Genomic DNA, 13,001 nt, shown 5'->3' with positions numbered 1-13,001 from the left:
ACTTCATTTTGTGCTCAGTGACCCTATGTTGATTTTTATGTTAGTTTTAGATCCAAACACTGTGCCTCTAAAAACTCAAGCAGCATGTATCTGAACAAGATCTCTAGTACAACATTAAAGACCTGTTAGTAGATTTTTATTCTTGTTGGCGTCAAACCAACTCTTGTGATGTTAGGACCTGATCCACTTTAAAGTTCCTGTCTGATTCGACTAAATGTGCTGAAGTTTGTTTTTAATGAGAGAAGAGGATTATTTTCTTAAAAACCTCCCAAACAATTATTGGTGATGTGGTGCTATTATCTTTTTAGGATTTCTGTCTTCAAATCATTTCTCCAGCTGTGGTCCTTGGAGTCTTTGGCACTCCTCACAGTAAATTAAGACAATTAAGGGTAAACCTAACCCCTAATTAAGGCAGATTTGGTACAACATGTTCATTATTTTCCTGATGGTGGACATGGGACTTTTCAAAGCTTGGAAATGTTTAATTTACTAATTTAATTTATGAAGCACAACAATCTGATCAGAACTTTATTCTTTGGTTGATCTCCGTGTGACACGCGATTAAAGGTATTTGGCCTCTGTTTTACTTATTACTAGTATAATTCTCTGAAACATGAAGTCATGGAGGGCAGTTTCATGGAAAATTCTTCAAAGATATTTTGCTAATAAGAATTTCTATTATTAACAGTGTGCCAATAATTGTGGCCAATGTGTAATGGAGAAAAACATTTCTTTCATTATGTGACCCACTTTCATTAGTTTTACCTGACTGAAATGTAAGATTTATTATTTCATAAGATCAAAAAGAACAATGCAAATTTATTTTCACTGACTTCTTAGTCCATATTAAGCAATGGTGCCACAAATAATCCTGATCGTGATATGAGTATATTCACGTGTATTTATTTCATGTGTCATCTATGCAGATATATTCAGGTTGATTATTTGATTGTAAAATTTACTTGAATTGTATTTAGTCATTGAATCTTGACAGACAAACGCATCAACATTATATGACTGAAAACATTGAGAACTCTTGGATTTAATAAATCTCAGATGTTTTTTGTGTGATTTCTGATCAGATTTATCAGATAAGTGTTAGATGTGAATCAGATTCTTCTTTGTCCTACAGCATTAGTTGACAGATGCTCTTAGTGTTGATGTTGTGAAGTGTATTCCAGAGAGCTGATTATGTGAAGTATTGTTACAATTGAAAATGTCTTTATGTATTCCCCGTGTGAGCGCATTAACTCTCGGTTACCAGTAAGAGGTTGATTGAACTAACTTTAATTAGGTGTGTTGGAGGAGACATGATCAGGGTAAGCAAGTTTTGGGTTAATCAAGCAAATATTTTAGGGTTTTGCTGATGGTAAGTACACGCCAGGTTTCTTTTGTCATGAAATGAAGGTCTTGTGTTCTTTATAAGACATAGAGCAGCAATAGATTCACTTTTTTAAAGTCGTTTGTTGTCATATTTGACAATATTTGAGTTTAATTTTGGGAAGGCACTTTAGGACACACTGGAAGTATTTACTTCATCTATTTACTAGATGTGAAGAGAAGCACAATTAATGCTTGTTTATCTTTATATGTGTGCATGTCAACAGTCTTTTGACTCATTGATCATCACAAAGTGAGGAAAATGATTTATTGACAATAAATAAAAGGCACACTGAAATATTAGAAGGACTATAAATAAGAAAGTATTTAGGATATGAAAGGTCTGTTTCACACATTCTGAATCTGGAGGTTTATATTTAAAAGGGACATTTCATGTAAATCAGCTGATGAAATGCAAACACTGATCGATGGTTTGTTAAAATTGAAACCAAATTGTGCTGTCAATTATTAGGCTTGTTTCGACACCACAAGAATCGACAGCCGGATGACGTCAAAGTACCGCAAGAGCGAATCGCAAAATCATATGGAGGAGTTTCCTTTTAAAACGCTCTCGCAGAACTTTGACTTCATCCGGCTGTCGATTCTTGCAGCGCCGCGTGAAGTCTTCTCTCTGTCTGCACTAAATGGCAGTGCTGTGGTTGGATAGTGCAGATTAAGGGACATATTATTATAATAAAGATCCTCTTCTGACATCACAAGGGGAGACAAATTTCAATGAACATGCTTGCAGAGAATGGTTATTGGGTTGACCCTTTTCACATTTTCTGGGTTGATAGAAGCACTGGGGACCCAATTATAGCACTTAAACATGAAGAAAAGTCAGATTTTCATGCTGTGACCCCTTTAAAATCATTGACAACATTAAAAGTAAAGTCTCTGTATGTCTGCAGACACAGTCAGTGTGAAACAGACCCAACACAACAGTTCTGATAAACACAACAAACAACAGACTTTAATTGGTAAGTGAATGAAGGTAACCTTGCTGGTGTCCAAATGATTTTCAAGCGTCTTTTTGCTCAAATAAATATTTCAAAGTAATGACCTCAGGAACATCTATTTTGATTTGCTACATATATTTGTTGATACATGTATTCATTTCATGTGAAAAGTCTGTGTATCTCTGCTAAGATTTAATATTCTGCCATTTTCTCCTTCTTCACTTGCCCCACCGCATTCGCAGATGCCAACTCGTCTTCCAGCTCACCACCGGCCACCTCGACCGTAACGGTGGCGGGCACGGCGGCGGACGACCGCTGACAGCGTGCCTGATGTTTCAAGAAACTGTCTCTCCAGACGATCTTCTTGCCGCAAAACGCGCACTCGTACGGCCGCAGGCTTCCGTGCGTCTTGACGTGTTTGGTCAGGTGATGCTTCATTTTGAAGCTCTTGGAGCACACGGGACAGGCGAACGGACGGAGGTTGAGGTGCTGCATCTTTACGTGCCGGTCCCGCATGCTCTTCAGCGTGTAGGCTTTGCCGCAGTGGCAGTAGTGAACTTTGCCCGCATAGGGCGTCCCAGAGAGAGGAGAGGAGGGGGAGGTGAGCGGAGGAGAGGAACAGGGAGGAACAGAGGAGGGCCGCGAGGTCGGAGAGACGTTTTGAGGCCAGGAGAGGTCCGACGGTCCCGGCGCGAACTCGTCAGGTGGAGCGTGCAGCAAAGGCCTCTGGGAAACTTGGCCCGTGGCCTCCTCGATCTCGTCGTAGGTCTCGAATCCACCTTCCGCGAAGCGAGCGATGTCCATTTCGTCTACCTCGGCGGCGTCGTCCTCCTCGACGCCTCCTCCGCCGAAGCCTTTGCCGGACAGCTTGCCGTCCGACTGAGCGCACGAAGCCGCCGGCCAATCGGCGTTACCGTGCCACCGAGCGTGATCTGATCGAGCTAGATCGCACGCTTCCCGTTCACTCTCTCCACACTCTCTCTCTCTGACACATCCCCCTGATTCAACGCCTCCTGAGAGAAGACAAGAGCAGACAAAACAGTCAAAAACATGTCAGTGCCGCAGCCGGGTGAAGCTCCCCTGGTGGACGGCAGTTAAACAGCTGTGATGAAGAAGCTCCACTCACCGGCCTGATGCTCCTCACACTTCACCCTCACTTTCTCGTCCTCCAAGAGCTCTCCCACCCCTTCATCTGCCTCCATCCACCTCTGCCCTCTCTTCCTCTGCTCCTCATCCTCTCGGACTCTTTGGTGACGCGTCCGGAACCGGTGCCGCGTACCGAATTCAGCTTCGTTTTCCCCGCCGACGCCGGATGTCAAAGGTAAGACGGAGCAGGCGTAGTCGCTTCCCGCTGGGTTGCGGTCGGGCCGTGGAGACTCCGCTTTGAGGGGGACGGAGAGGCTGCTTCTGCCCCACCTGCCCTGCTGCTGATGCGGTCGCCTCCAGGTGGCCAGAGGAGGCAGCGCACCGTGCTCGGCGACGAGCGACCTCTTTTCTAGAGCGACCGTCTGCTCGCCCGCTCCTCTGTCCAGCTCCTCTGCGTCCACGAAACAGCAGTCGGAGCTGCTGGGCGACTGGTGACTCGAGGAGGTCGCCCCGCTCGGGCTCACCTGGGCTAAAGGGCGTGACCTTTTCAGGATGTCCGTGCACTTGTCCACGATGTGCCACATCTGAAGGAAACTGGCGACGGTGACGTAGTTTACGATGTCATCGCGCACGATGCTGAGCTGTCCGGTGTACACGGAGGTTAACACGCTCTCGAACGCCAGAGGATCCATCACAGAGGGAAGAGACACTGTGGTTACGTTCTTCAAGAGAACCTGAGGGCAAATCAAAAGTTTTTAAATGTTTCCACACCTCAGATGCTGAAACATGTCATGTGCTAAACTTTGATTGATGTATTTAGATTAATAATTTACAAGCGTAATTTCCAGTATCAATGTTTTAGTACATGAAGCCCCTCTCGGTTATCAGCTTAATATTGTGAACTTATATTTGTTGGGTTATTTTGTTTTTTTGCTATTCAATTTTTTTAAAGATGCAGTGTGTAGATTTTAGCGGCATCTTCGAAATACATAGAGAAGCCACAGTAGCTGCTACAGAACAAACATGTCGTCGTCTGAGACAACCTAGTGACGAAACGCACTCTGGATTTTGTCCATTACTGTAGAAACATGATGGCAACTTCCATGTAAGACGACCGGTGGTGTATGAAGATAAAAACGTCTCATACAGTTGATTATGTAAGGTCTTTATACACCACTGATAATATAGTTGATATTCTAGATTAGATTCCATTTCTGTCAAGAGATCCTTCTAAAAATTACACACTGCACCTTTAACAATCCAAACATTTTATTTAGTTATTCATATTTACCTTGTAAAGGATAACCAGAGTTAAATATTTCAATTTTACTTGTGTGGAAACACATGTGCAACATCTGGGCTAACAAACTATTCAAATCAACCATTTATTTTTCTGAATAGTTGTGAGTAAACATGCTATAAACATGTACCTGATCATGAAAGTAAGGAGATGAAGCAGCCAGCACACATCTGTGAGCCCTGAACACCTGACCCTGTACCTGGATGGACAGATCACATAACTGACCCTCCTCGCGCTGACGGTTCAGATTCTCCAGAACGGACGCCCGGACACTCGGGAAACACACCTGCAGAACCGGACCGGGCGGAGCGCTGGCACGGCCGAGCATCTGGTCCATCCTGCAGGGGAGAGAAACACCAAAGACCGCCAATGAGATATGAATCAGAACTGCATCAACCCTATGGTTTTTCTCCTGGGATTTTCCCGAATTTTACCATTCTATCACCATCATGCCGTTTAAATAATTTCCTGTATTTCTCACGTATTTTTAGTCTTTCTATAAAAAAATCCCACTGGCTGTATTTAATGTTTGCTACATTCACCTCTGGTAAAGCAGGTGGCAGTATATCTGTAACATATCACTCAAACAACACCCGCCAATCAAACAACAAGATGACGACGAGCCACACGTCATTAGCACGCATACACAAACTCACACTTTTGATGTGCGGGCTGATGCTTGTGGCAGGGTGTGCATTCTTTTGACAACTTTGCGTGTAGGGAAACGCTGCTGTTTGTGCTTTCATACTTAACTCAGAAGGTTAACGTAATACTTAAAGTTAAGGTCTGCGACCTAAAAGTCACTTATGCAGATGCAAGAGAGACATACAAACAATGATAAAAGATATAGACCGTTTCATCGGGTGCATGTGCGGTGAAACTTTACTTCCGGTTTCTGTTTGTTTAATGGTCTGACTAGTTGCTGAAAATGTACTCTTAAACAAATACCTCGTCGAAAATAACAAATGTTTTGGTTTCCTAGGTAATCTATGTGTTGTTTATTTTGCTTGTTATATAAATAAACTACTTTAAAAGGACTTTGTTGTTATTTATTCTTCGCTGAGTTTACCGGACGTTACGTGTTGACCATGAAAGCCGCCTGTTTATGTTGTAACTGCTGAAACCATCTATACACTGCAAAAAATGACTTTCTTACTTAGTATTTTTGTCTTGTTTTCAGTACAAATATCTAAAAATTCTTACTTAAAAATTACTTAAAATAAGTCTAGTTTAAGACAAAAAAAAATCACATTTAGGTGATTTTGTGCTTAAAACAAACAAAACAATCTGCCAACGGGGTAGGCAAACTTTTCTTGTTTGTGTTTATTTTTTGCTTGATTTAAGCACAAATTCACTTAAATTTGATATTTATTGGACTTATTTTCTTGGGTCATTTTGCTCATCAAGAAAATGCATCTTGATTTAAGAATTATTAGGTATTTGTACTAAATAATTATTAGGTATTTGTACTAAAAACAAGACACAAACACCAAGTAAAAAGGTCATCTTCGCAGTGTGCCATTCATTCCTTTACGTAGTAGTGAATAGGGTGTCTGTAATTTTCCCTTATTTTCAGATCCCAATGTTGACAAGTATGGATAACTGTACTGTATGTTCACAAACACCACAAACGGTTTGGTCAATCCGTCTAAAGCGAAGCACAGATCTCACATTTTGGTGTTATTGAGCTTCAGGCCTGCACATCAGATCCACTCGATCAGATCAGATCAGACAGCTGATTGCTTATAACACGCGATATAAAACACAATCAGACTACACTGAAGTATCGTGTGAACAACATGATCATGCGTGTTTACCTTTACACGCGCTAATTGGCACATAATTAAATGCTGTTAATCGTCGACTGGTCGGGTGTGTTTATTGATTTTGATTGCGTCTGATCTACTTCATAAAAAGTATGCAGATTAAATGCAGCATGTTTATGATCTTACCTGCTTTCTGTGCGATAGCCCTCTGCGGAAGAGAAAGGACACCCCGCCAAAGAAGACCCGCCCCTTTTGCCCCACAGCCAGTCACATCCCGGTTCCAGTCTATAAAAGGAGTGCTCGACTTCATGTGACACTACGTAAAACGATGACGTCAAGGTACCGCGAGAGCAATTCGCGAGTACATATCTCTGAATATTGCTTTGCTTCACTCTCGCGACACTTCAATATCATCCGGCGAAAGGTCTGTGCATCAACTCGAACGCCCCCTAAAAAACTCTTACAAGCTCTTCCCTTTACTTACAGCTTTTTGTTTTTTACTTTTTTCAAGGGGTACTGTATAATTTAAAATCATTTATAAAATGTGACAGATTTGGTTTACAAAGGGTATATTTTGTTTTGTGGTAATACAATAAATAACTATAAAAGTTAATTACTTTCCAAATGATCTCTCTCAAAATAAAATAACACATCAAATACACCAATTTTTACCACACGAATTTGAACAGACCTATGCACTTAGCTGTAACATAATAATATAATGTATTAAAATGATATTAATAAAATCATATTATTTATCTAGAAGTTATATATAGCTCTGGAAATGAATCATTTGCAAGAAGTGCACAATAAAATGTAAAGGTCGTAACAGTTTGTGTTTTACTTTAATTTTAAGATTTAAAAATGCGAACAGGTCTAAAAGCAGATTTACCAAAAACAACTATCATAGTTTATTGTCGTTTACTTAATTTCAATTAAAATCTTCCGTTTGCATCTTTTGAGCTTTCATTTCAGAGGGCTGCACCTGCGGAGTGACGAAGTGACGTCATCATGGGTTCGGTTGAGGCGCGCGCGCGGCCCGAGCTTTTTACCGCAATGCATCAGTCCGTGCGTCGTTGCGAGCGTCACCTGGAAGTCCAGAGCTCACCGAACACATGAACGACCCGCCAGATCACTGATCATATTCATTTCTCAATTGTACGAGGATCAAAGATATAAAAGAGGCAAGTTAATGAACGATCTGCATGATTATAACGAATATGCATTGTGTCTAGAGGACAATACTGATGGACGTATACGTATACGTGCTCGTGCACGTGCTAAATGCGCACATATGATATCAAGATGATTCAAATGATTAAATGAAGGTGCAGTATCAGATCTTTATTAGTTTACTGTGAGATTAATATCAAACACTAGTCTCAGGTCTAATGATCACGTGTTTGTCAAACTGTGATTTTTAAACAAGACTGATGTAAGAGAAAAGCAATAAAGCTTTGAATAGTGCAATAATTTCGAGCCAAAGAATCACAGCCTGTGTATGCACATTTGAATGAAACACGTGCCACTGGCTTCTTTTTGCACACTGGGCATCTTCAAATTCTAGTTAGATGCTGCTAGGTTAGTCATTTGCCTTTAAAGTACGTCCTGAGCTGGATCAGCACATTGGTGGGTCGGGGCTCTCCTGAAGCTCTTTGAGCTCATCTGATGGTCAGGATATGAAGATACATCACTGTGGTGGGAACTAGAGTCGGTCTCGGTCATCACAGCCTCTTTCATCACGATGGACTTGTTTATCAGACGACGGCTGCTGGTCCTGTGTGTCCTCTGCTCGCTCTCAGGTGAGTCTCATCATTCAAACATGATTTAGATGCGCTGTGATGTCACAACTCTGATCCTGGAGATCTTCCAAGTTTGGACATACTTGTCTGTGATTATCAGCTTGATAAGTTAGTAAAGAGATTTGTGTTTGGTGTCTCTGAAGGACAGTACAGTAGATGTCCTTGATCTAAACAATCACGTGTGTGTGTGTTTCCTAAAGTGTCTCTGTGCAGCGGCGCGTGTGCAGAGGTGGACTCAGACACGGAGGCTGTGGCCGGTCACATCTTTAAACTCGGCTGCATTTCCTGCAAGATGCGAGGAGAAGTGGAGGCCAAGGCCACTGTTGACTGGCACTTCAGAGCTCGAGGAGAAACAGACTTTGTGCATGTGAGTGTCTGATGATCATAAAGCTTTAGGAATATTTTACACTAACTTTACTTTCCATTACAAAAGTATAAAGTATCCTGTGTGATTTGTTCTGTATTCTGTAAGTCATCTGGAGTCATATGAGAGAGGTTTAGGTGTGAGGAACAGAGCAGAATTTAATTTAATTTATTCTCAGTTATGTGGCTCAAAGCATGTCCAAATATGCAGAGGTGTTACTGAGATTTCAATGCTTTCAGACAGATACCTGTCCCAGATGCTGTCTGTGGACTCTTCTGGATCTCCTTATAGATCATCATTTCATTATTATCAATCTTTGACTTTAGTAAGATGGATGCATGTTTTGTTGTTTTGTGATGGACAGATTTACACTTATGACGGGGAGATGCCTAACATCATCGACGAGCGCTTTCAGGATCGAGTGGAGTGGCACGGTAGTAAGAACACACTCGACCTGCAGGATGCGTCCATCAACCTCCATAACGTCTCGTTCAATGACTCGGGCATTTATCGCTGCGTCTTCAACCGAGTCCTCACTTATGAGCATTATGAATTCTCCACCATCACCAGTAAAGAGGTTCATCTCACCGTGGTGGCCAAAGGTGAGAAACCAGCGGCCGCGTCTGCTCGGACTTTACACCAATTCATAAAAACACAAGAAAACAGAGGCACTATTGTCATTTTACTATGATCGATTGATGTTTAGGTATTAGCCATGATACATGTTTTATACAAAGATGCTTGTGTTATATCATTTACTGATCTTTTGTGTGTGTGTCTGTGTGTTTTCAGCCACACGTGGCATGGCGTCTATCGTATCAGAGGTGATGATGTATGTGTCCATCATTGGGCTGCAGCTCTGGCTGCTGGTGGAGATGATCTACTGTTACAGAAAGATCGCAGCTGCAGGAGAGGAAGCACTAAGAGCCAGCGCGTCAGTAACACAAAAACACAGACAAAACAGACACACACACAAAAACAAACAAACAGAAAGACAGACAGACAGACGCGGCGACAGACAGACAGACACGGGGACAGACAGACAGACGCAGCGACAGACAGACAGACCCACCGACAGACAGACAGACAGACACAACGACAGACAGACAGACACAACGACAGACAGACAGACACGGCGACAGACAGACAGACACGGCGACAGACAGACAGACACGGTGACAGACAGACAGACAGACAGACAGACAGACAGAGCCTGCGACAGACAGACAGACAGAGCCGTCGACAGACAGACAGACAGACAGACACGGCGACAGACAGACAGACAGACACGGCGACAGACAGACAGACAGACACGGCGACAGACAGACAGACAGACACGGCGACAGACAGACAGACAGACAGACACGGCGACAGACAGACAGACACGGCGACAGACAGACAGACACGGCGACAGACAGACAGACACGGCGACAGACAGACAGACAGACAGACACGGCGACAGACAGACAGACAGGGCGACAGACACGGCGACAGACAGACACGGCGACAGACAGACACGGCGACAGACAGACACGGCGACAGACAGACACGGCGACAGACAGACACGGCGACAGACAGACACGGCGACAGACAGACACGGCGACAGACAGACACGGCGACAGACAGACACGGCGACAGACAGACACGGCGACAGACAGACAGACAGACACGGCGACAGACAGTAGTAATACTATGTGTGCTCTGTATAAAGCTCATATTGTGATTTTTCTCTTCTGGGTTGCAGTGCGGAGTATTTAGCCATAGCATCAGAAAGTAAAGATAACTGCGCTGGTGTGCAGGTAGCAGAATAACACAGGTGAGTTAACTATCAGTGTTTCATTAGGTTTGGTTAGCCGGTCTAACAACTACAGCCCTTTTCTTCTTGTAGCCTTAAATTTCCATTGTCGGTGCAGTGAATCCTCTACAAACAGAACATTGATTCGCATTCGTGGTTTTGCTTGTTTTATTTGTTTCCAGGTTTTTTCAAGACGCTCTTTCTTCTCATCTTCTGGACTGTGTCACTGCGTCTTGTGACCATCACTTATTCTTCTTTCAACCTGTTTTATAACCTTTTCTTGCTACCTTACCTGACTTCAAGTCTTCTATATCGCATGAGTTTAAAGCAATGCATGGTGTCAGACCCTTTTCATTACACCTGCACACGACAGACAACGATCAACAACTGTATGCGGTTACCTCCATTTACGGCAAAATTCCCCAATGTGAAAGAGAAAGTTGCAATACTTGGATTTTGCACTAGAGATCAGTAAAGAGCCACGAGTTGTCTGCTATTGTTGGAATGTACGGAGGCCATATAGACTATAAATATATCTACAGTATATACTGTAATCTGCTCTGAAAGCCAAACGATGTGCAATGCTATAGTTGCATGAGCTAATACGAATGCAGCATCTGTATTCTGGAAAATATAAGTATTTCGTGTATTAACACAAGTATTTAGTTTATGAATGAAAATGTCTCCTAGATGCTTCGAGCACTATTAATAAGCTAAAGAAACCGGATAGAGTTTATAATCTTCAGATCTAGAGTTGCATACGGGTTGAATATATATACAGTATGAACATTCATGCCACTGAAACATGAGCACATGTGAATACAGCACTCGTTTCTGAATGTAGCAAACATTATGTTGTAGGAATGTTAAAATTCTGCTCTGCGAGAGCTGAACGTTTGATTCAATAGTGATTACCACATGCAGAAATGCATTGTGGGTAAGTGCATTAAGAAATATCACAGCTCATATTCCTCCCTGAGATTTAGCTCCTGCATGCCCACACTGCAGACGATCAATGCAGGTGTCCTATAACAAACCTACTCACCTAAAATAGGATGTTTGTGCTCACGAGTAGATGATATAATGTGAGATTCTGTGATATTAAATACAGAAATGAATGCTGGGAAACAGCGCTGTGGGTGGACGTGGAGAGAGAGATGTGAAAATTAAAATGATTTCAAATGAATGATGTGCACTCTTTTATTTCTCATTTGATGCCAGGCTTTTCCACTGGGGGTCAATGAAGCTGAATTTATCTCGTGAAAGGAACAGAAATGTTTCTTATAAAGATACGATAACACTTAGATTGCATTAGTTAAGTTAGTTAGTCAAGATTTAAGAATAAATGATCCTCCTTACAGAACAAATTCTAGTGTTTATTGTAATATTCTACACAAACTCGTTTTAACGTCAAATATTAACATGTTAATGCAAGAGCATGAATGAACTAAAACATTTTCACTAAATCGTTTTAAATATAGAAATCTTGTTTGGACATCAGTTTATACTCTAAACCTCTACAAGTTGAATTTACCCAAATTTCGAGGAAAGTTGTTGCCCTAAAAAAGTAATTTTAACTAAAACGAGTACATTTAACTTCAAATTTCTAGTAATTCAAATATCATTCAGCAATATCATTAAACTTCATTTTAAGTTGATTTAACTTGAAATAATTAGTATTATTAATGGCTCTGTCCAACATCTCCCTTTAGTTAACTTAGCTCAAATATTGTCTATTTTTAATTATGTTATTATTATATATCGTTTACTGTTATAAATGGCATTATAACACAAAACTTATGACTGTCTATAAGTCATTTAGTAAACTTGATTCTCCACATAAACATACAAAAACTAACTGTGTTATTCACCTGAATTGTCAGTACTGTTAACAATCAAATGTGCTGAACATGTAAGTAAACACTGATCACCTGAACCGTGACTTCACAAAATGCATACAACAAAACAACATCAATAATATAAGAGCTGAAACCTCTAAAACATTTTATTATCAAATGTTTAAGCAGTTAAACTCTTATCAGTTCTGTGATAAAGCATAAATAATCAAAATATTCAGGCACAAAGGATTATGGGTATTTCTTACAACATGTACTGATCATTTTAAGTTTCTTTCACTTGAATGTTTTAGTTTAATTCATTTTTAAATAAACTAAGATTTTTTAAGTATCCAAAACTCATAATAAGTGTGATGTTTACTTGATTTTTTTAAGTAAAGATAATATCTGGGTAACAGTGTAGTGTAAATGTCATTATTCCTCATGAAAATTAACCATTTAACAACAATTAAAAATAAAAATTTTACGTGGGGTTACTATAGTTAAACCATCGTTACTACAAAATAACAATGGTTTTGCCAATTGTAATTAATACAGTGAACAAAACCATGGTTCATTTTCGTGAGAGATGTTTGGTACTGGTTTTCATTTAGTAATTGTTATAACTGGTTTATGTTCAGTAATTGAATAATATAATATTTCTACTAGTTGAGGTGTAAACACACAATCCTGTCAACCCTGACATTAGCCTGC

The 13,001-nt window shown here is 41.0% G+C and overlaps 2 protein-coding genes across 2 annotated transcripts; one reads left to right on the top strand and one right to left on the bottom strand.

Moving 5' to 3' along the window:
- Nucleotides 1–1,634: 1,634 nt before the first annotated feature.
- zbtb22a (zinc finger and BTB domain containing 22a) lies at nucleotides 1,635–6,768 on the bottom strand. Its single transcript, XM_055220352.2, has 4 exons — nucleotides 6,678–6,768; nucleotides 4,856–5,063; nucleotides 3,466–4,159; nucleotides 1,635–3,352 (listed from the first exon to the last, which is right to left on the bottom strand). Exons 2-4 carry the CDS (start codon nucleotides 5,060–5,062, stop codon nucleotides 2,532–2,534), a joined length of 1,722 nt encoding a protein of 573 aa, XP_055076327.2. The 5' UTR covers nucleotide 5,063; nucleotides 6,678–6,768; the 3' UTR covers nucleotides 1,635–2,531.
- Nucleotides 6,769–7,518: 750 nt separating this feature from the next.
- scn1bb (sodium channel, voltage-gated, type I, beta b) lies at nucleotides 7,519–11,638 on the top strand. Its single transcript, XM_055219812.2, has 6 exons — nucleotides 7,519–8,293; nucleotides 8,494–8,660; nucleotides 9,022–9,259; nucleotides 9,450–9,591; nucleotides 10,402–10,473; nucleotides 10,635–11,638. Exons 1-5 carry the CDS (start codon nucleotides 8,236–8,238, stop codon nucleotides 10,466–10,468), a joined length of 672 nt encoding a protein of 223 aa, XP_055075787.1. The 5' UTR covers nucleotides 7,519–8,235; the 3' UTR covers nucleotides 10,469–10,473; nucleotides 10,635–11,638.
- Nucleotides 11,639–13,001: the final 1,363 nt, after the last annotated feature.

Source organism: Misgurnus anguillicaudatus, chromosome 20 (assembly GCF_027580225.2).
Source record: "Misgurnus anguillicaudatus chromosome 20, ASM2758022v2, whole genome shotgun sequence".
Classification (NCBI taxonomy): Eukaryota; Metazoa; Chordata; class Actinopteri; order Cypriniformes; family Cobitidae; genus Misgurnus; species Misgurnus anguillicaudatus.
The sequence above is the reverse complement of the archived record's forward strand: the minus strand, read 5'-3'. Positions and strand labels throughout refer to the sequence as shown.

What these genes read in the sequence shown, in the direction of transcription:
- zbtb22a (XM_055220352.2), bottom strand. Translation starts at nt 5,062, where the DNA reads ATGGACCAGATGCTCGGCCGTGCCAGCGCTCCGCCCGGTCCGGTTCTG. An exon ending in CTCCTTACTTTCATGATCAG is followed by an intron (nt 4,160 to 4,855) that starts GTACATGTTTAT and finishes ATTTGCCCTCAG; the next exon opens with GTTCTCTTGAAGAACGTAAC. An exon ending in GTGTGAGGAGCATCAGGCCG is followed by an intron (nt 3,353 to 3,465) that starts GTGAGTGGAGCT and finishes GTCTTCTCTCAG; the next exon opens with GAGGCGTTGAATCAGGGGGA.
- scn1bb (XM_055219812.2), top strand. Translation starts at nt 8,236, where the DNA reads ATGGACTTGTTTATCAGACGACGGCTGCTGGTCCTGTGTGTCCTCTGC. An exon ending in TGTCCTCTGCTCGCTCTCAG is followed by an intron (nt 8,294 to 8,493) that starts GTGAGTCTCATC and finishes TGTTTCCTAAAG; the next exon opens with TGTCTCTGTGCAGCGGCGCG. An exon ending in GAGAAACAGACTTTGTGCAT is followed by an intron (nt 8,661 to 9,021) that starts GTGAGTGTCTGA and finishes TGTGATGGACAG; the next exon opens with ATTTACACTTATGACGGGGA.